Source organism: Meleagris gallopavo, chromosome 4 (genome assembly GCF_905368555.1).
Source record: "Meleagris gallopavo chromosome 4, MGAL_WU_HG_1.1, whole genome shotgun sequence".
Taxonomy (NCBI): Eukaryota; Metazoa; Chordata; class Aves; order Galliformes; family Phasianidae; genus Meleagris; species Meleagris gallopavo.
Genome location: NC_139407.1, coordinates 49,643,638 through 49,667,421, shown reverse-complemented (window position 1 = coordinate 49,667,421; position 23,784 = coordinate 49,643,638). Strand labels below are relative to the sequence as shown.

Below are 23,784 nucleotides of genomic sequence, written 5' to 3'. Positions count from 1 at the left end.
AGGTGGGAGCATTCAACATCCATTAAACATCCAGGAAATTTAACTCCTTAGAAGCACATGCTCACATTCTATCCTGGGAGGTATCAGCAATACCACACTAGAATAAACTGTTTCTCACAACATTTTATATCAGTACGCAGTAAGTACAAGCTCAGTTTATTGGGGGGGGGAGGGGAAGAACGCTACTTTCTGACACTTTTCCTGTCATACAGCATGGCCCCCACCTCCCCCTCCTGTCTGCCAGCATGATGACTGCAGGCCTAAGGGAGCCCACACATTTACCAGTGCAATGGGAACTGCCTGGGTTAACTTCTACAGAAAATGCAACAACTACCCCCACACTCACAACAAGAAGGATGGTGCATTGGCACTATTTTTTGTTTTTAAAATTTTACCATCTGCATGAAGCGTTATTGTCTTTCCACATACGACACAAACACTTGTCAGTAGAAGAATCATGAAGTTTCAATTTTGTCAGGATTTCTACTTGTGAATAACAGGAAGAATTCAGAAAGAAAAGTGAAAAGCCACCAGGCACATTACAGCATGCTTTTAAACTGAGTGTTGGTCACAAAGAGAATCAGAAATGAGAAAAACTCTTTCATGTTTACCATGTTTCAAGGGTGCATTGGACATGTGCTCTTCACCAATAAAATCAGGTATTAGCAAACAGAAGTAATTCCCTTATCTGTTTTGCTACAGCAACATGAGGTAGACTGAGGAGTTTTGGCATAACACCTCACATAATAAAATAAAGCACTGTGTTGGGGGGAAATAACAGTTTCCTTCTGGTTAAAAAAAAAAAAAAAAGTCACATTTCTTTTGAGGACTGATTTATGCCAGTTCAATTACAACGTCTCAAACTTCAAAACAGAAATCGTTGTTTATTCAACATATAGCTAACAAAAGCATATGTATTACAGAATTGTTACAATTATCTTTTCAAAGCTCGATGACGGTTAAATTTGTATTCAGTTTTCAATTAAATATAACCTGAAATTTTTACTGCAAGCAGTAGAAATGTCAAGGAGCTGAGTGTGGAAAACACACAAAAGGGAAAACGACATATAGAATAATACACTGGTTATTTTGTTATGTAGATGAAAAGGAGAAGAAAGTATCTGGAAATGAGAATCTAAATGTTTTCAAATTCCATTAATTCTCTAGTAGCATTGTCACAATTCTCTGAGAAAATAGAGGCCTGGAAGAATGTTCTTTCTTTTTATTTTTCCTAGTTCTAACTATAAACCACAGCTGCATATAAACTTCTAAAACTCAACAAGCCCAGATCTCAAAACAGACCTTGTGTGATGCAGCTAGGAAACATTGAAATAAAGAAGAATTGCAAACAGGATGGTACACTGATAATTACATCCAGTTAGCCACAACATCTTGCTTTGAGCTTACTTCACCTATTCATACAGCAAAATTCATTGTAATGCCATTTGCAGACTGCAGTCATCTGTGAGAACATAATGTAACAAATTAAGCATTGTAATATCACTGTGAGACACAGAGGAAGCAACTGCAAAGAGCTTCCTGTCGTTTGTATTTTTTTCTTTCCATACCTTACAAAAAACAATTGAGAATAATGAGAATGTTGCATATTTTCTAAAAGCTCAACATCACATACAATAAAAAGTTAATAGCCCTGATACATTAAAGGCAAAAGGTCTTCAGACAGATACCAGCTCAGAGTAAAGCTTGTATTTTCTTCTTTCCAAGATAAATACAGAGCAAGTATATTATTTGCCAAGAAAATAGTAAGGAAGACCATCACACAACAGCCTAACCTCCACGAACAAAAACTCGTAGTGCAAAGAGCTTAACATTACACATTAGAAGCTCAGAATGTGTAACGGTCAAGTTCCACACAATGATGCAGGTTTGAAGAAATCACAAGCGAGTTTAAGAATCAATCTTTTATTATCTGCTTGGTAGTACAAAAGTTGTATATAAACTACTTTGTTAAAAATACATCTGATATGCAAATTTAAGAAAGGCTGACTAATATGGCAATGTCCATATCACTACAAAACTGCAAAGTGTAGTGTTAAAGGCAATAAAAACAGGCACCACTTCTGAATCTTCTTACTGAAGAAGCAATGTACAAATTCAGTTCTTGCACATACCAGGTCTTACAATACCTTATGTAAGTAACTTATACAGGCAAACAATGTTTTACATATCCAACACATTTTGATTTTATTCTACATAATTCAAATGGAATCAAAATAGGAAGAACTTTTAAATTAAGTAAAAAAATAGGACATTTTTGTTTAAACTTCTTTTGAGTTTTCAGTATGTTACCTTGCAATACTAGCTCTCCATGTATTGAAACACAATACCATCAAATTATTATTATTATTTTTTTTTTAAAGCTCTTGAGACAGTCTGTAACTGTGCATCTTCTTTCTGAAAACTGTTTAAAACTGCTCAGCTTTGCCCAATACTCCCTTTTTCCAATAACATTTTATACTTATAGCTCTCAATGTACTGGAAATTGAAAGTTAACTACTATAACCAACACTAATTAAACTCTTCTAGAATAAATAGCTTTTTATTGAAATCAAGTGAAGTTTGAAGAAGGAAAAAAATCAAGAATCTATCAAATGTATGCCTATAAGGCGAGCTTCGTAGTTTGTTAAATATCAAAGAGATTTTATAAACCAGACTTAAATTAATGACAGCAAGGATACTAAACACTCAAGTACCAGTCCTGGCCAGAGTTATTTTAGGTACTCAAGAATGAGCAGTGAGCAGTTCTCTCTAAAAATATCAATTCTAAAAAGCACAATAAACCATCATTTCTTTTCAGGAGCTTGGTTGGGGTTTGTTTGTTGTTGTTTTTTTATTTGTTTGTTCCTCCCCCCAACCAAATATGGTGTCTGTGAGAAGCATTCAGACCTAGCAAGCAGTAAACCTGCCCAGGACGGGGGGGGAGAGGGGGAGGCAGAAACAGATGATCCTTAAGACCCCTTCCAACCCAAGCTGTTCTATAATTGGATCTGTCAATATCTAAATGATACAAGGAAGGCAATCATAGCACATACTTCCCAGCAAACATCAAATAAAGTTCTCTGACAAGATGTGGGAGTACCTAATATGATTAAAAAAATGAATATGAATTTAATATTTGTACACATTGTTAACATTACATACGCTGATGAAGATTCTCAGATCTGAAAGAAAAGCACAGTTCAGAACACTTGGACAAAAAGGATCGAAAGCAATTTAAAACAAATCAATTTCAAAAGAAGCACTGATCTTCACAGAGTTCATAAATTAGATTAAATTAATGTATAGTTCTCAGAAAATAGTATAATCTCTACTACGTTGTATTACTCTACAGCTTATATTCTTAGGCACTTGGAGAAAATGTTATTTTTCAGTTTCTTTCACATAGCAAAATTTGCTGAAGTATTGCAAAGGTCCCCTCCCCCTGCCTTGCCGAAATAAAGCAATAAGATTGTAAAGGTCATAATAAGTAGACACAAAAATAACATCACAAAACCATCACTGGTATTTTTAGCAGTAGATCACACTCAAAATATTAAGGCAGTGAAACAATGGCTTAAGATTTCAGTACCAGTGAGAACTGCTACCCTCTGAAGCCACTCTGAAGTACTTCAGTACATACTCCATAAATTTTTAATGACAAATATTCCATATCCTTATCTAGTGGTTCAAATATGTTGCCTTAGCTTAATAAGGAACCTGTGGGTAAAAAAACAAAAGAGAAAGGCAAAGCTATTAGACAATCTGCAAATACAACTAAGTAGTTACAAGAAAATTGGAGAACAAATGGTCTTAATGAAAGTGGCCTTTCCAAAAGCTCACCCAAGTGCATAGAAGAAGACACTCTTTAGCCTAATATTAAATAGTTATTAAGGTAATGGGAATAAGGACGACAGCATCATTTAACATTTGCGTATAGCTAAGCCATTCTGTACTGTGAATTAAGTCAGGAAGGCTTACATACTTCTGCATGTCTGCACACATGCAGATTAGACTGAAAATGTTTTTTTTGTGTGTGTGTGGTTTGCTTGGCTACTAAAATTTAGATTAATAGAGTATTTTTCATCTTCCATAGTCTGACTTTCATCTTCAGTATTTGTGAACTCTGGAAGGGAACAACAGAGTTAAAAAATCCAGATGGACTAGAGGGGTGAAGTATGAAGAAAAAAATTATCTGGTAAGACTTTTTACCTTCCCTGTCCAAAAACATATGTATTGTTGATTTTGAAGATGAAGCTCAATTTTTGGTATGAGGTCCACACTGCACAACAGTATGTATGTGTAAATCTTAATATTTTTTTCACCAATAAAAATCAGTAAGTATTTAACCTTGCATGGATGCCATCACAAAATTTGTAAAATACTACAGTGCCATAAACACATTTCCATAAATAAGAATGCGTTTCTTGGGAGTCCTCTGTTTTCTCCAAAGTGCTAGTTGACTAACTTCTTTTAGAAGTTCCGCCTGCAAAACAAGAAAGTAATTTCACAGATAAGTCCAGGAGAAAAATTAGTTGCAGAATAAACACGTCAATTAAAAACAGATGTTCTGAAATAGAAAAAAAAAAAAGAATTACTTAGTGTGGTGGTTATGCATTACAAGCCTTAGAATAAGAAAAGAGAAAAGCTAGAACTTCAGCTGGTAATCATGAAAAGGATGGACAAAACCACCAGCAAACCAATAAATCACATCAGTGTAAAGCACACGCAACTTAGAAAGGGATACCAGAAATGGCAAACATCACAAAGCTGCAGCACAGCAGTAACTTAAGTTTTTGTTTTCTTAGTAGCTTGCCAAGGAACTCAAATACTTGACTTTAAGTATCTGCTCCATATTTACTTGTTTTTCATGTGCCAGTAAAAATATTTCAAGTAAACTGAAATGATGAAATGGAATCCGCTCAAGATCATGAACCTCAGAGATAGACAGAAGATATGCTAAGTATAAAAGATGCAGGCAGCAAGATGGAAGGATAAGCTGAAACACTGCAGAGCTCATTTCAAGAAAATACTAAGAATATGTCAGTTTAGGGGAAGCGAAACTGAACTCAAGGGTAGCAGTGAACACAAGCAACCAGCAGCAAAGATTCTGCTCAACTCAAGAGATTTCATCTCACAGAGAACTCAGTTATAGCCATTTAATGCACAAGGACCCATCTAGTGCCTCCAAAAAGCTGGAACAAACCTTTTTCTGGCAGCACTTACATGCACATTTATACCTCCCTTCGTCCTCTACACTGGAAGATCTGAGCCATGTTCTCCAAAACAATGTGCTTTTTAATCATACATTTATGAGCTACAGGCACAGAAGTCCTAAACATTCCTTATCCATTCAATGTCAGTAAATTAAGCTATAATACTTTATTATAAGTCTGAAACAAGTAATTGAAACGAAAGTCTAACTTAGTATCTGCTTACTTACGGACAGCAGACAAAAACTCATCTAGAACCACACTAGAGAACAGAATGTTAAGCGCTCAGACAAAAGCTGAGTTTTTTTGGTTTGGGGTTTTTTATTTTTATTTTTTTTCCTTCATGGCGCAGAGCAAACAGACCTGGCTAGTTTCCCAAGTTTAGAAAATAGTTTTGCTGGACTGGAGAGGCCATTACAAGTGATTCCCCTGAGTCATTTCTCTGCCATTATAATATTTGTTTTCAAGAAGGGCAGTATCTTAAATCCTAAGGGAGGTTCTACAGTAAAAAAAAAACAAAAAAACAAAAAAACAACACCAAAGATGGACACTTTTTTTTTTTTTTTTTTTTTTAAATAATAGCTATATTATTCTTACTCTAAAGAGCAGCTTATTTTTAGATTAAAGCACTTATTAGTTCAAACTTAAGGAACAATGTTTAGGTACTTAAAAGGAACAGCTTTCATTGATTTGGGAAAGGACAAATTACGAAACAGGCATAAAGCATTTCTAGATGATGAAAACAAACTTTTCAAATCACAAGTGTACTGGAACAAACTATTTTCATATATGCCCTTTTCTTGCTAATTTTCATGTTAAAAGACAAATTACCTTCTCATAAGTCAAAGAATGAATTTGTAACAGTCTGATCTCTCATTGGAAATACTGGAAAAAAAGACCACCACAGACCTTCATGCCCAATCCAGCTGCACGTGAACATTCAGATGCAGCCAGTGAGGGAAGAGGATATTTCCTACTTCATTCAGTTAAAGAAAAAAATATTTGTGAGACAGCATCCAGATAAATACATTCTTCTTAGTTTAACACTCATTTATCTCTGTGCTCACAGCAAATGTTAGGAGGAAGTAATCCACTGTATAGCAAGCCAGCTCTACAATTTGTCTTCCTTTTTAAATTGGTGGAATTACAGAATGTTGGGTGTTGGTAGTTTTTTTGAACATACTCAATTTTCAATAGTGCGCTTCCTTGTTATATTTGAGGTTACTGAAAGTTTTAAATTGGGCTGAGCAGACACCGTTTTATCTTCTTTTATAGAAAGAGTCTATCACTGTACTTGTTCTGTCACTTGTTCACTTCCTTCAAATATAGAGCCTTTATTTTGTTACGCTGGAACTCCCATCTTCCCCAAAGGTCAGTCTCTCATCATGTCACAGTTGTGTAAAATTGTCTTTGCCTTGTAAAATGGTTTACCTCCAACTGATGATCAGTTACATCTTCCCCCCCTACATTTTCAACTACTACATCCTAGGTTTCCCCCATTAGTCTCTTCTCTTCCCCTCCCTCCCCCCACCAGGTGTGCATTCCAAAATATGGCAGACATTTTCAGCATGATATCCCATTAAGCAATTTACAAAATTTTAATGCCTCAAGAGAATCCCCATCCTCCTGGTTTAATAGCCTATCACAGATGACTGTGATGTGAGAATTTTTACGCATCTCTATTCTTATTAAAAGCCTTCCTGATCTATCAGAGAAGTATCCAATAAGCAGCCAGCTGACATGCAGTATCAGTGAGAATAATGAAGAAGCACTGCAATTATTCCAGTGAATAAGCAGTCAGCAGTATTTGTTTCTTTTGGGAAACCAGCACGTTGCCACTAAGAACTGAACTGTCCACTTACTGTGAAAAATTATACGCATATCTTGGATTGATAATGATACCTTCATGAAGTAGCTTTTATTTCTACAGCTGTTGAAATTTTAAGGTCTAAATAAAAAATTAGATTAAAAAATCAGAGTATATTTTAGGCTTTACCAATTTAATAATTAACTGAATGATCAAATATAATTTTTGCAGACTTTCAAAATTGCCTGATGAGTTTTCACACAGAATAGATACATTCACAACCTTTTTTCTCTTTACTGGTTGCCTTAGTCTGTTTCCCAGCATATCACTTTCACTAGTTCGCAGTGCCATACCTGCAGTTCACTCTGAGCTCCTCCTCTCTTGCGTCCCCTCTTTCACAGGCGTGCCAGGTGCTTCTTTTGCTTCGGGTTTCGCAGGCGTGGCAGGCATGTCACCATTGAGGCTCTCCACCCCAGTAACAGACATCAGGCTTTTCCGTTCTTTGGAATTAGATTTATGCTCCACTTTTGTGACTCTAAACCTGAGGTGACCAAAAGCGAGATTCAGTTGCATGTCCCTAGATATTACCATGGTCATTCTGTGTAGCCAGGATATGGATATGCACACATTTTTAGACAGGAGAATCCCAGGACCATGAAGTTTGAGCACACACCCACACAGACCCACGTTCACTTCAGAGCAATCTTCCTTTTTATTACCCATAAACACTCATTGCTGCTGAATGACTTTCTCAGGGACTTGGTTTTTAAAACTATCCACAGATTCTATGCCACTAGACAAGTAATTTTCCTAAGACAACTACTGTGTAAGATGGAAATTAAAAATAACTGGAAACAAAATGAAGTTATTTCTATACCTCACACTTAATCCAGAAATAACAAATTAAGAAAAAGGAATTCATTCACGTGCAATCCTTATTACATTTAGACTGTGTCAACAGAACTATAGCTTTGGATTTGCAGCCAGAGCGGATGCCTAATCATTCACAGGGCTCTAGAACAGTCTTGTTCACTTCCTCTAGAAATAAATTTAGTTTACAAGTAACAGGATTAAAAATAAAATAAAATAAAAATCAATCACTAGTTCTAGAAATGAGTAAAGTTAATGATCCCATGTGGGCCACTACAGTGACTCTAAGAAAAGGATACAGTGAACTGGCATTAAATCTTACCTTCCCACAGAAAGTACTGTAACTTCTCCAAGGCGACTTCTTCTGTGTTCTTTGGATTTATGAGCTGGTTTTATATGATGCCACCGTTTGTGGCTACAGCGAGAACAAACATCCTTCTCTATTACTCCTCCAACAGTATGTAAGTGATGGCCTTTGCAGCTGTGTTTAAGTGGAGTAGCACCAGGTGACAAAGGAGACCCTGGACTTGTTGGACTTCCAGGAGTGTTAGGAGACATGGGGCTAGAGGAAGTATAAAGGAAATGCAAAGTATACTATTAAATCCTGTTTCTTAAAAGGAAAATAAAAAGTAAAGCCTTCAGTTGCATCTAGTGAATAAACTACTTTTCTGAAAGATAGTTTATTTGTGAGGATACATGAATTAATGTTCCCTCTAATACCATGTTTTCACAGTTCAAAAATCACTTCCATGAATGAATGGATCTGCAATCACATAGTTAACATAACTGACAGAAAGTACAAGGAAATTAAAAAAAAAAATCAAGTTAAAATTGAGAACAATAGTTTAAGTGGACTTGTTCTATTATTTTTAAGAACTCACAGAAAGACACTGTCACAACATTGTGTTGATGCAAAACTAAATATCTGTCATCAAACAGGATTAACATAACATTCAGCCAAAGCTTCAGAAAGCTGCTTTTTAAAGGACCCGTAAAAAAAGAAAAAGCATTACAATGAACAAAATGCACCTATTGAGAGTAACCCACAAAATTAATTTCTTCTAAAACAGAGAAACAGGCAGGACAGACAAAAAGCAAAAATTTTTTTGGACTTCAGCATTACTCCATAGTCAGGCAAAGTATTCTCATAAAGCAAGACAGAGTTCGATGCGTTACGGGTAAAATGACTACAACTTACGACAGAACGCTCCTGAAAAAGGACAAGCAGAAAGTTGTTTATCAGATTACTGTAATACTGAAAGGACATTTTCAGTGCAGTCATTCTGGTCCAGATCATATTCCGTGTTTTAAATAGTTCTTTAAATAATGGAAGAGAAAAATCTAAACTATTTGTGAATTTTGGGGTTACCTATACTATCTGTAGAGTACAAGCAAAGAAATGAGGATGATAGGAAGAAAGTGTGTGTGTGAGAAAGACACACACTGAGAAATCTTATGAAGAATACTGGATGTATCACAGTAGGGACAACACAAATTTCAGTGCTTTAGCAGAAATAAACATTAAAAAAAGAGGCAGTTAGCCAGATACTCATTCTTCAGAAAAAAGAAGGTAAAAAACACAAGATGAACATGAATCATTAGGATGTAGGTGCTTTAAAGTAACAATTTTTTATCACCATGGAAATAACAACCTAATAAAGTCACATTATTGAGCTTTAATCATGCCTTAGCTGGAATGTTTCATCCAGTTTTAGGAATGTTATTTCTAGAAAAATTCTAACAAAGAAGAGTAACTCCAAAGGAGAACAAAGAAATTAAGTCTGCCAATGAAAGACTGGAGCTATTTAGATGTTTATTTTCAGAACAAACACATCGTCATGAGGCATTCAGTGGTCTTCAAACAAATTAAAGAAACTTAAAAAGGAAATAAAATCCAATTAACATGTTCGAAGTAAAGACAAGAAGAAATGACTTTAGATAGCAGAAGTGCAGATTTAACTTCACCATGTTTATTTCTATCACTAGGAAGTGTTTCACAGTGGACTGAACATACAAATAAGTGCAAGGGATTTGCACTCACGCTACTAAGGCTTCAGGAGCATCTGTCAGAAGTAATGTAAGAACAAATCATCGTACCTTTTGGTAGTCTCATAAGACCACAGTCCCTTCCCATTTTCCTATTTTAATTCACTGAAACAGTGGTCAAACTTTCAAAGTACACATACCTACACAAGATGTCTGAGTTAAAATCCTACCAAATATTTGTGATGCACCAGGAAAAAATAGTTCCAAAATCATTTTTATGTTCAAAGAGTTCATTTTGTTAAATTTGAAATGAGTTTCTTCAATAACCAAGCCTCTCATCATTAAAATAGGAGATAAATGGTTGCACATTATTTGTTTTGCTAAAACTATACACTCCTACTTCGCTACTTCAATATCCATTTTCTCTGCCTTGAATAGGAATATAGGATGACATAAGAAGAATATAGTAATATAGATACAGTTTAAAGGTACTTAGATACAGACATAGGCATGTTTAATTAAATAGTATTTTGCTACTTAAAGGGCAAACTACTTTCCCTATGTGAAGTTTTAAACAGGTGTGCAGTGGAAGGAAGCCCAAGAGGTAGGCCAGCCAATGTATGTTACCAAATTTATAATGCAAAAAGAGTAAAACGTTGAAAGAGACACTGTTCAAAGCTAGCAACCATACAAATGAAGCAAGCACTGCCTCTTTCAAATCACCAAGTTTTGATTAAACCAACTTGGAAGTAATTGCATCCTAAAGTAAACAAATATTTGCAGCCTCTGCAAATCTTTAGCTCAAGAAAGCAATAAATCGTTTTGACAGGCCTAGAACATATAACCAGAAGAGCAAGATATTATCATGGGGCTTACATTAAAATGCACTGAGCTCAAAGACGCAACAAGGAAATCAAGCTATTATACTCCTGGCTGACAACTCAAGGAAGTGATGTAGTCTTCAAAGTGCACAGGAAATAAAACCCTTTGAAAGGGTGCATTTTTAGTTGCCTCAGGAAACACACATTAAAAAGTTGAGCAATTACCTTTCGGGTTCAAAGACACTGCTATCTGCTACCATGGCCTTTAACACATCAGCATTTGCTGTAATGAGAATAAATAAAATTCTTCAAAAATGCACAGCTCTAACTTTAGAAAAACAAACAACAAAACTAAAGGTGCTAAAAGAACTTCCATCTAGAAGAAAGATGGCTGCATTATCTGTATCACCAAAAAGGCATGAAAGAGACTAATGCAAAAATGTTTACATACCTCGATGGGATTTTCTTAACATAAGCTACTAAAATTACTGCTCATATTGCACACGAAGCTTTGCCCCACTACAAGCTATATAGCAGCCATCTGCACAGTACTCCTACACAAGATCACTGAAAATTTTAAAAACATTCATTTGATCACAGACTATCATCACCTCATACTTATGCAGCACTGTAAGAGAAAAGGCACCAAAAAAACAAAACCCAACTGTGATGAAAAACACACTAGCACTAAGCCCTAGCAGTCATTAAGGGAAAAGAAGAAAACACCAACAAAAAGAAACCTTTTCTGAGATTAAGGCTACGTTGAGAAGTAACTCAAGGCAAGCTCAAGGCTTAGGAGAACTTGAATTTATACGAATGTAAAATTAACAGGCTAAACTTTCTTATACTATAAAAACATGCAGTCTCCTCCTTCCTCCGAAGGTTGTTTTGACTGGTAAAAGTGTTCTGAACTAACCAAGCACTTTTCAGGCCACTTGCGCATAGTTTTACTTTTTTCTAATAGTATCCATTTTATCATTTACTTTGTGCAGACAGTACAGGAAGATATCATGTCTGAATTTCCAAGTCAGAGCTAGTCTACTCTGTCTTTCATCAAACAGCCACGGGAATTATTTCCAGACAAAATGTTCAATATGGTCAAAACACTAGAATTCACATGCTTTAAATGTTGCCATTAAGAAAACAAGCTTAAGCTTTTCTTTGAAAAACAAGCAAAAATATTATTAAAAAAAATAAATCAAATGCCCCAGCAGTTAACAGAAGATCTAGAAATGCATTAATCAAACTTACAATACAAAATTATTTGCAAATAATCAAAAAATATCTCCACTTTGCTTGGAATTTTTGCCTCCTGCAGGCAATCTCAAAGAATACACATACAAAAAGGCTATTAAATGAAAACATACAAACATGCCATACTTCTCAATATTTACAGATATATATATTTATCAGATACTACCACAAAGGCTCATAACTTTAATTTCACCATACTATACCTTCATTTTTCATAATGTAGTTAATAATTTGTCCTACAGTGTCACTATTCTCATGCGCAGTTTCATTCATTTCTGTGCAATGAAATAAATATTTTGTCAATATTTTGGTCTTTCAAAACAAAAAAAAAAAACAACGTTATTTTAAAAAATAAACTACACTAAACCACCCCACCTCAAAAAAAAAGTAAGAAAGAAAGAAAAAAAAAAACAACACCTGAAGATGTTACAGAAAGAAAATGGCAAGATCTACTGTCACTTTGGAGAGAAAACATAGATGAGACTTTTTGGTCTTTATTCAAGAAAGCCCAGAAACTTAAGTTTATGGAATCTACACATCAGCTCTAACATTCTTTAAGGCTTGAAGAAGTTCAATATTTTCATGAACATGCATCAAAATTCTATTTATAGCTAGTTAGATAAGAAGATATAAAAGAAAGCAGTATTTCTAATCCTAAACATAAAGAGGAAAACAACAACAAATCGAACCATCTCAAGCTCATATTTTAAAATAGGTATTATCAGCTTCTAGAATAAAAGGGATTCAATTTAATCTTACAACAGCAAGGTGGGTTTTTTTTTTAATTTAGGATTCTTAAATTCCTTGCTCCTCTGGTCACATGTAACTGAGAAACTTAGTACTTCTGGAGCTGACTGCACTCATTACGAATGCTGGAAGTTTCCCCAGAATAATCTCAAAACACAAAGATTGGTGAAAAAAAAATAAATTAAAAAGCACATCTTACTTAGTAGACATTAGGGCTATCTTTAAAATGAAAAATAAGTAATCAGAAGATGGAAGCAAGTTTGATAGGCTAGGCCTTAAATTTGCCTCTAAGTAGTAAATTTGGGGCTTCCTTCTCTCTTTACCCCACCTTTCATCTTCTTCACCCCAATGCCTACAACTTTGAAAGCAGCTTACACACCTGTTTCCTCAGAAGACCTGGAAGCTGCCCCCTCTCACTACCACTCACCTTACTGTTACTCCTCCCTTGAACCAGCAGATTAAACAGATACACAGCTTTAGTACATTGCCTGGGCAGTGACTGCTTAGGAACACAATGACAGATCATTACTGCAGCATATGACTCTACTGTTACCACAGAGGCACTGTAATTTGCACTTACTATGAACCTGAGGAGATGCTATCTTTTTGGAGAAAGGAAGAGGCCTGAAGCATTTACAAGTGACTTGACCTTTCTATTTACCTAGCCAAATGCTGCAGATAGCATTCTTCTCTGGGGTGAAAAAGAGAGCAGCGGAAAACAGGAATAAGGAATCACAGAACAAGAGTACAAACAGAAAAATAGAAGTATCTTTAAGAAAAAAAAATATAAGCAGCATGCGTTACATAAAAGAGAATGCCCACCCAAAGGCTCAGTTTTATATTGAGAGGGGAGATGAGAAAGACAACGCAACACGAATAAAACTTAAGTTGCTAAACGTAAATCTTAGATTTAAGGCCTTACACAGCAGCATTTCACCACTCCCTGATGTCCAGTACTTTCTCTCAGCAGCAGATGGAATGCACAAAAGGGATGTGGTGACTTCAGTACACTGTCACAAACAAATATGCTGGATACTTGATCTCTCCATAAGCTCTTAATCTGTTCTAAAGGACTCATGTGGGAAGTTTGGAAGACTGGCAAAGCTTTGACTAGCAAAGACCAAAAACCAACAGACATAATGGTAATAAAAATACTTCTCTTAATACTGTATGATATCTAATCTAGACAGAAGAATGACAGAAGACCCACAAAAAGACCCACTCCGTATTGGCTGCAATCTTTATAAATAAGTAGAAATATTTTTTTAGACATGTTGATTACCTATTTTTTCATCAGGCTTTTCCTCTTCTTCTACTTCTTCAGCCTCTGTTGTACAGCGATACCCTTTTTTCTTAAGGACGTGACAGATGAAGATCCCCAAGAGACCCATGAAGAAGAAAAGAGGCACCAATACAAAGGCAACATACTCTAGGTTCTCAGGCTTGTTATTATTGCCAGTTGTCACAGTAGTTGTCGGTAAATCATGGCTTGCCAAGGCCTGTACATCACCTACATAATGGAATAAACAGAGTTTATGCCACTAACAGTCAGTATCTTCTCTGCATAAAACAATTACAAATATTCAACCACGTACTAAGAACACCCACATGATATTTCTTCAATATGATGGGGTAAAACAAATGGTATTCTAGCCAATCTCAGCATGAGGGCCAGAGTATTTCACAGAAAGCAAAACACCGCAAGTGCTCCTTCTCACCAGTGAGGAGAACTCCGTACTATTCCTGAAGTCCTAACTTCATGCAAAATAGATAAAAAGCACAGGATTTAGCATTGACAAAAGGATCAGACTTAAATATCCTTGAATTTTCCTTGGCAACGGAATTAGAAGAATACAACAGATTCCAACCATGTCCAACTGTTCAACCAAATCCAAATACATGTTTGCATACTCAGAATTCCTTCGAAGTCTCTAAGTTTATGTATACACACTATACATAATAAAGATTTACATTATAACCTCCAAACATGCAAAAATATTCTACTCTATTTTTTTTTAGAGTAGGAAAGAACGGCAACAAAATGAGGTGAGTAAAGTTCTTACGCATTTTAGCATATTTTCTACCTACTTGTATTAAAACAGACATGGTAACTCATAATGTTGCTACTAAATGGGTTGAAGATTCATCAGAATACCAATTACGTGATACTGAAGCTTTCACAACAGAAATACCCAAAGTCATCTAACTCCTCCCTTTGAAAAAAAAAAAAAAAAAAAAACACATTTAAGAGTCTCCAGAAATTTACAGAAAGACCATTACTTTAAAATTACTTCTACTGTGCCAGCTGTATAAGTAATAAAATTTTAAAAACCATTAAGTATTCATCTGAATCAATGTGCTACACAACAGTGGGAATGCAGAAAACTAAAGGAAATGCAAACAAACATCTGAATAGTTCTGGAGGCTGAATGAACTCTAATGTTAAAATTAAACCTCAGGATGTTTGCTTGAGACAGAGCCAGACGGCCTAGCTTGTATACAAACCCAAAAAAAGAAAGCTATTCATTTTTTTCAAAAAAGGCCAGCAATGCTGCAGATATCTGTATGTAGAACTTACTAGGTATGTAATCTTCAATAGCTTTAACTTGTACCTGGGCAGAACAATTGAGCAACAGAAGAATTGAACAAGATAACACTTAAAAACTGCAATTGTTTTACATGACAGAGAAGTAAAAGACAAAGGATAAACAGAATCATAACTGAAAAAGTTGCTTACAGTTTGTTTGGCAAGAATTTTTAATTCACATTTTAATATATTAAAATAGAATGGGTTTGGTCTTGTCGGCTTCCAACATATCCAAAGTTCCCCACTTCATCAGGCAATTTACTAACCAGGAAGGAGAAAAGCCATTACAACAAATACTATTTTGATCGCTGCATTGTTTCAGAATCTTAGAAATCCAACTGAAATAGCATACATCACAACCTCAGAGAGATATTAACAGATCTTAACAGATCCGAACACGAAGAGTGCTAATGTAAGGAAAAAAAGCAGGTGCTTAGAATTTTGATGCACGCTATCCATTTTAAGAACAAACGGGAAAACCACAGCACACTACTTCAAAGACATCAACAGCAACTTACTACTCAGGATAACTAAGAGGTGGAAGGACGTATTAGGAGGGCCACAAGATAAATCCCGCTCTTTATGTTTTCTATGTCTCTTTGTGAGAAAAGCAGCATTACCCTAAGAAATCTCCTCCTGACTTTCCTCCATGACCATGGCAGGTAACCCCTACTTCAAACCCTAGAGAGCGAGTGCTTCCAGGCCTCCAAGCTGTGGTTCCTCACAGCTTCTCCAAATGCAAAGCCACTTCACAAGGTCCCTCCCCCCTCAGTTCTCTGCTACCCCACTGACTTTGCACCCAACAGGCCAAAAACCTGAAAAGAGTTTTAAACTGGATCGCTGACTGAGACTGTTGAAGAAAAACATGCCCTAGAAAGCCTTTACTTTTTAAAGCAGTTGCTTCAGTGAAGCAACACTAGCAGTGGTTTGCAGAGTGCTCTATCAAGGCAATCAAGTAATTCATCTTTATGAGTTTCCTCTTCTCTCATGTCAGTAGTGCTTGGATATAGTTCTGAAATAAATTTGATTTTTGGAAGGAACCACTTGCCTGGTTTCTTTTTTTTTTTTTTTTTTTTTTTTTTTTTAAACCTACAATCTGTTCTTTGATTTCACTGAGCATTTCTGCTCCCAGGCTGCCACCTGATAATACCAACGAGAAAACCCTTCAGCTGCAGTCTGCCATCAAAGGTTATGACAACTTAGAAAAATTCTCAAAAGATAAATGTAGCCTATACAAGCTAAAAAAAAATTAAAAACACCTTAAAAATGCCATAGATGAGCCAATACTGAAACCTTCTTTTTCTGACTGAAGGGTGTTGAATAAACTCGTGGTGTATCAACTCAATGCTCAGCAATACAGATTAGCCTACTAATTAGACTGAAATTTAAAAAGCTTTAGAATTAGGCAGGAGACAAAATTTTAAATGGAAAAAATATTTTACATATTAACAGTGACTCCAACAAACTAGTCCATTTAAATGAGCCACTCAAGTTTTATTCAGTTCTTTAGATATCTAAAAATCTAATTGTTCCATTAAAATTCAACAAGGTATGAGCACGTTTAAAAAGTATCTTCCTTAACAAAAAAAAAATGATTTATTTTTTTACATGTAAATAGGTAATCTACACAGAACAAAAACTGTTCCTGATGACATCGTTAAATGATCAGAGATATAAAAATTCACTAGAAGCAAAACAAAAAATATTCCAGAAAAAAACGATTGCCTGGATCAAATACTTGCTGCTGTATTCCACCTTGTAAGCAGAGCAAAGCACTCAGCACTCATTACCAAACACCGCCCATGTGTCAAGAACTCTGCTCTCAGAAACTTCAGCATTTAGGATGTAATACAAGACGATGACTTGCCTGGGTACGAGCAGTACATTTCATGTCTTAGTCAGAGCTGCATCACTCATTTTATAATCCCTGTTCTTCTTCCTCCGAGGCATGTTATGGTTATTAACAGAATGGTGACAGTTGCCCCATTCTCATGATGTACCTTGTTGCCTCACAAAGATTTTCACTGAAAATTCAGGACTTCCTTGATTCATGCCAATACTTACTGAAATCAGTTTGCTGTGGTCTTTTTCCTGTACTGATGTTTTCATACGCCTGTGCAGACTATCAGTCTACATATCAAAATTACCTGAAGATGCACTCCAAATACAGACATTTAGGAGCAATACTTGGCACATTTTAAATGCTGCTTAAACTACAAATCGCAGATTATATTCATGATACTAATTCAGATCCCTTGTAGCCTTGTTTGCTTAAGAATAAGTACATTTCAGTCATTGATCTTAAGTATTCTCTCCCCTTAATTAAGCCTTAACTAAAAAGTAAAATATAAAGTCAGTCTGCCTCGGTCAAGAACTTTTCTTTTATACTGGTTCCAATCATCACTACTCACTTTGTTCTTCTATCTTTCCATTTCAGCAATGGCTCAAGAATATATTACAAAACCTTTAAGAAATAGAATATATGAGGAAAAAAAGTTGGCCAACTAAGGAAAAAAGAATTCATCCTTTTTTTTTAATTACAGCTTTTATATGCCTGAGCTTGATCTATTAATATTTGACTTAAACGGTCTTCTCTCCATGTTAGCAAGGTAATGTTTAATTAAATTTTTTTTTTTTTTTTTAAATCGAAGACCATGATATCTTGAAGGCTATAGTACATAACAAAGCTGGAGTGGATCACATACACAAAGGTATTGCTCTGTAGCAAACCTCCTTCCCCCTTAGTTTCACAGACTCACAGAAAACAGGGACTGAAGCACGTCAGCAAGGCCATCCCACTTCATGCTGCTGTCCTAGAGCAGGATTAGCTGTTCCTAGACAACTATTTGCCACACAGAGCTAAAGATCCTGCAAAGGCAACAGCACACACCATTTTCTTCCTTTGCAGATGGAGGGTCAGAACAATTATTTCATTTATACCTATTAGCCACATTAATAAACTCAGCTCATACCAAGCTTCAGAATTACTTTCTCCTTGGTTTTAGCAGTGTGAAAAGATTTCACTTAGCACGATCATTATGACATCCCTGATGAAGCTCCAATCAGCTCAAAGCTTTGCCCTTAGCAATGATCTAAATAGGCAATTCTCAAATATTTCCAAGAGCAAAGCACAAGCCCCTGAAAGATTTAATACTGCATAAAGAACAACTCAGATGGCTGAAAAGAAAATCTTTTCTGCAATAAAGTTTGTATCTGTTTAGTTGTTACATAAGCAATGTAAAATTCATCATTAAAATAAGGCACTGTCTATTTTTCTAAATCTCCCATACTAACCTTGAGTATAATACACATCTAATGGATTGTTTTAAGCACATTCCAGTTATTTTATTGTTTAATCTACAGCAAGAAGCTCATAAACAATGATGTAATCTCTCTGCCCTGCTGATAAAGAATCCTATTTTGTTATGCCAGATTTTGCCTATTAAGCCCACGTCATTTATTTCTCATGGCTTGCCTTTTAAAGAGCTTTGTTTATATTTCATGAATTTGATTGTTCTAGCAATCAGTCTACTATAAATAACTGCATACATATTTACTATCTTATCCTTGTAGTTCAAAAAGTTGCATGATCATATTTCCTACTTCCAGGCATGAAGATGAAATATAGCTTTCTATCTAAATATACAGAAACAAACTATTGTTGGCCTTGATGTTAACTGAATTGTTAGAGAAATCAAGTACGATCACTGCACAACCTATTTAACTGCAATATAAGACAAATGAAGCATTCAGTTAAGGCATAGGATCTGCTCAGACACCTCAGCTAAGCACAGCTGTAATGTCTCAGCAGCAGCCTTATCTTCAGCAGTTCTCTCCCTGTTCATTTATGTGTTACTTCACTCATCCATGGTTAAGGAGGAATCACTCAAGTTTCAGAATAACTTCAAAAAAGTGACTTGTTCGGGTGTTTTCTGCAAGTTTTTATTTCTTTAATGCCTGGACCACTTCTCATTCAGTTCACTGTGTGGCCACAGAAATGATTTACAAGCGTTATGAAAGGCCCACATAAGCTGGCAATGCCACAAAGAGAAATGAGCAGGCAATTCCCACTTCAGCTTACCTTTCATCATGGGAACAGCAGCTGCCACCATAGCCAGTGTTTCATCTTCTGACTCTGACAGAAGTATGCTCACGCTGCATCAAACTGTGACACTTCCTACCTCCAGGAGAAGCCCAAAATATCTGTCTCTGTGTTTCATCCTGAATCACAGTTACAACAAGAGCTTTAAATCACAGTTTACATCCCTGTCTTACTACTAAGGTGATAGCTATAGGGGAGACCAGAGGAAACCATAGGAAAGGTAACAAGGAATAGGTTAAACAGGGTGTTTTCCAGAGGAAGAGCAAGTGAAGGCAACCTGTTGCCTAACATCTGTTTTACCTATTGTTAAAGGGAATGGCACTTTGGGGAATATCCATGAACTGAATAACGGGAAAAAAAAGCTATCACTTAAGAGGAACATTCAACATGTTCAATTCTGCTTCACTTCTAGCTATCCTGTAGTAAACAGAACGTACAAACAGAAGTGAAATAAGCAGGAAGTCTGATGAGATAGAGGAAGTCACATGATAAAAGAAGATGACAATTAGTAGCAGCGCTGCCAATCGCCCTAGAGGTTGTTTAAGGTCTGCTGCTAGGAACAAACTTCATAACTTTCATTAGGTTTGTCAACAGCAGTATTCAACCAAGCACACAGAAAAATCAGCCACACGGCTCACAGAAGCTCAGCATGGCTGAGGCTGGCAGAGACCTCCAGGTCCCTCTAGCCCAGCCACAGCTCCAGCAGGGACACCAAAGCAGGTGCCCAGGCCCATGGCCAGGCTGCTTCTGAAGATCTCCAAGGAGGAGAGCCCACAGCTCCTGGGCAGCCTGTGCCAGTGCTGTCACTCAGCAGTAGCTCTAAATACTTTTAACTAGCTTTACTTCCTTGTCACTACTAGCAAGATGTACGTAGCCAGTCCCAGGGATAACCTATCTTAAAACACCTAGCTGCATCCTTACTACCCAGCATCACATTCAAACCCACAAACCCACAAGTCTTTCATCATACCTCAAACTGGAGCCTGCTAGAGTCCTCACATTATAAACTGAAGCTTTGGCTTACTGAAATTATCACATAACTTACAATGATATCAAGGGTACATTCTGCAGAAGGTCTGGAAAGTGAGCGTTCTCCACCAAACTTTGTGAGTCAGGTCACTGCCACAATGAGTTCTCTCCCAGTCACATGCTACATCAACAGTTCAACAAGCTGTCCACAAAAAATGGTCGTACATAGGCTTCCCTGAAAGCTGGCAAGAAGGGCTCAAAGAGGAGATACCTCCTAATCATGAACAGGTCCTATTAACAACGATAGCTAAAAGCAGTAGCGTATAATGCTTGTGACCCTCAGCAATTCAAAATCATTGTGGTTTATGCAATCCCATGTGAAAACTAATCTTGTCAGTTGCTTTGTCTGTCTGGGCAATCACATCACGAAGGCACTAGCATTATTAAGACTTCAAAGACAAAGACAAAAATATCAACAGCAGCTCAGCCCTGTCAAAAAAAGAATAAATTGCACTACGTACAGCAATAAGAGAGACTTGATCCATCCAGAAGACGCAGCTAACAAACAGAAAACAGATCAGAATCTCATGCTTTGCTGCTAATCAGCATTACAATGTTTTGTATTTCTGTTGGAGCACCTACCATTAAATTTCAGCTTTCAAATAAAGTATGCATTCTGTGCAATTAATGAAGTGCACTTTACCCATTTGGCTGTCTAAGAAAAATAAAGGATCCCTGTAGGACACATCAGATGTTTAAGACTATTCCATATCATTAGGAAATTTATAAGTGCCAGCAGCATTAAAGCAATGTTACCAAACACATAAAATCAATGGTTCTGTGCAAACATTCACACTAGTTGAAATCAGTCAAAGATTTTTAACTAAAACCAGCATATCCTCCATGTGACAGTATAGCAGAAAGCATTTGGCAAACCTCAGGAGGAAGGAGAAAGAAATCCCTTTTTTTTTTTTTTTTTTTTTTTTTTTTTTTTTTTTTACCTTTTGCATTTTCTGTTACACTTTGCAACAGTTCTCTTTCAAAAGTGCATCTGATGCACATGATGAAATCACAGGTATCGTTAGCAAGTCCCACTGATGCACACAGCCTTACAACTCCCCTAGAAAAGTGCTCAGCGATAGAATCTTGGGTATAAACATTTCAAGAGTACCTACAAGCCTATGCACACCCATCCTGCAGCTTACTAGAATGCCTTCAGGCATTCTCTTCAAGATGCCAGTAGCAAACTGCTCGGCCATCCCAACAGATTGAGGAACATGCAACAATATGCCAAAGTATCATCTACAGAAGAGCAATCTAATTTATATGTACACACACACACAAACACACACTAATCTTTCGAGCATTCTTAAGGAGGAGGAGGAAAACGTGGTCAAGCTCAACAAGAGAAGGAACATCTGCAATTACTCTCCTTTCTTACATCTGCCATAGAAGATTTGAAAAAAAGTGTTCAAGCCTTGCAAAGCCAATTAATGGTCAACACAGATCTCAACTCCAGGCTGGCTGTTCTTTCACTGAAACTGGTCGAAGTTGGGAAGAAGAAGTCTGACAACATATTTAGCATTGTTCTACAGGTCTCAGTTGTGCCTACTGGTACTTACTTCTTTCTGCTCTCCTGAAGAGAAGGAATGAGCTAGATGACAAGGCTTCCACACCTTTTATTTTCAGAGCCAAACAGCAGGTGGTGGACACCTCAAACCCTTTTGGACCAAGCTGATATGTGCTAAGCACTAATTACAGATTGACAAAGGGCATATAGAAGGATTCAAAGCATTTTGTGCCTAACTTCATGCTAGTAATTTCATGCTAGATTTCACAGCCATGCTAACTGCTGCCTCTGCCTGCTCTCACACGCGCCGTTCACCCTCAGCCATGCTCTGCCACATAGCTGTAATGTGTTGCCGGTGTGAGGCACCCACAGACACAGCCAGCAGCCAAGGACTGTCTTCCAGTGAGTTTACATTTAACAGTTCGCACTTCAGACAACACAAGCAGCAGGAGACATTCAGCTTTGAGATTACCAGTATCGCAACGTCTGGGGTTAGGTATAAACACAGAAATTGTCATTGAGGAGCAACTTCCTCTGTGTGAGCAGATTCGGAGCACTAACGGGTTACAGCAAACCGAGTTTCTAAAATCTAAACACAAAGCCAAGTTTAACCTCACACCGGACAACCAAGCAGAAGCTGTTCCTCGAATCGTTTATATTCTGTGAGTCACTCAGCCACTCCGGCTCAAAATAAAGGTGACTACAGAACGGTTACGAGAACTTGTACGGCTCACCGTATAGTTTTTCTTTAACCCAACCCACGGCCCACCCAGACCGAACAGCCGCACGGCAGCAGGAGCTGTCGCGACGCGAAGGGCCGCGCCGCCGCGGAGCTTCGCGCTCCGGCACAGCGGGCGGCACCGCGAGCTCCGAACCGCGGACAGGCGGAGACCCCGCTGCCTCCCGCCCGCTCGGCCTGGGCAGCGCAGGGGTCGAGCGTGGGCAGAGCGAGGAGGAGGCTGCCCCCCTCCCCGCGCCGCGGCAGCTTGCCGCAGGCCCGGCCCGACCCCGAGCGGCCCCTGCCCCGCCGGCTCCCGTCGCGGAGAGCGTAACGACCCCCGGGGAGAGGCGGCGGGGTCGGTGAAAGCGCCCGGGAAAGCAGAGGGGTCCCGGCTCGACGTTTCACCCACCGAGATCGGAGCGGTTCCCCAGCCAGACGGCCGTCGTGCCCAGCGAGGGAGCGATCGGCGGGATCCTCCTCGTCGCCGGCGGAGCCATACCCGGCACCTCCTCCGCGCTGACAGTCCCGCTGCCGCCCGGCACTGCACGGCCCGGCCCAGCCTACAGGCTGCGAGGCGCGCCCTGCCCGCACGGCGACTGCGCGGAGGCGGCCCGGGGCGGTGCTGGGTGAGACGGCGCGCGGCGCGGCTGGGTGCCCTCGGTTTGGTGTTGAAGAATGGAGGAGGCGTTTCTTGTGTGCTCCTGTGGCAAATGTGTGAAGTTAGTCAGCATCGAATGCAGAAGCATTAGTGCGGTGATGGGGCACTGGCACAAGGTGTCCAGAGGTTGTGGAATCTCCCCCTTGGACATGTGCTCTGGTGCCCTGGCTGGAGCTGGGCTAGAGGGAGCTGAAGGTCCCTTCCAACCTCAGCCGTGCTCTAATGACGTTGCAAGCTGATAAAAGGATGGTTTTGTAAGCCCAGCTGACAACTGTACTGCTCCCCAGTACCTTACCACTGGAAGCCCAGTGCCAAGACCCAGTGGGAGGCAAGATGGAGACAGGGATGATTCTGAGCACAGCATTGGGCTTAGCAGCTCCCGAGGCTGGTGGACTTCTCTCACCCAGCTTGCTTCACATGGCACTGCAGAGGCTCCCAAATACCGGGTGCTGCACCATGCTCCTGGGGCTGCCCAGAGCTTC

At 38.1% G+C, this 23,784-nt stretch overlaps 1 protein-coding gene across 1 annotated transcript; it reads right to left on the bottom strand.

Annotated features, from left to right (window-relative positions):
* Nucleotides 1–1,907: 1,907 nt before the first annotated feature.
* RELL1 (RELT like 1) lies at nt 1,908–23,257 on the bottom strand. The gene is made up of 7 exons (XM_085223334.1): nt 23,054–23,257; nt 13,978–14,205; nt 12,152–12,223; nt 10,920–10,977; nt 8,210–8,449; nt 7,371–7,558; nt 1,908–4,483 (listed from the first exon to the last, which is right to left on the bottom strand). Exons 1-6 carry the CDS (start codon nt 23,139–23,141, stop codon nt 7,378–7,380), a joined length of 867 nt encoding a protein of 288 aa, XP_085079460.1. The 5' UTR covers nt 23,142–23,257; the 3' UTR covers nt 1,908–4,483; nt 7,371–7,377.
* Between the last annotated feature and the right edge of the window lie 527 nt (nt 23,258–23,784).

Coding starts and splice junctions, on each gene's coding strand:
- RELL1 (XM_085223334.1), bottom strand. CDS start 23,141: ATGGCTCCGCCGGCGACGAGGAGGATCCCGCCGATCGCTCCCTCGCTG. Junction 14,206..23,053: donor GGGGAACCGCTCCGATCTCG/GTGGGTGAAACG, acceptor TCCATTATGTAG/GTGATGTACAGGCCTTGGCA. Junction 12,224..13,977: donor AAAGCCTGATGAAAAAATAG/GTAATCAACATG, acceptor TTCATTGCACAG/AAATGAATGAAACTGCGCAT.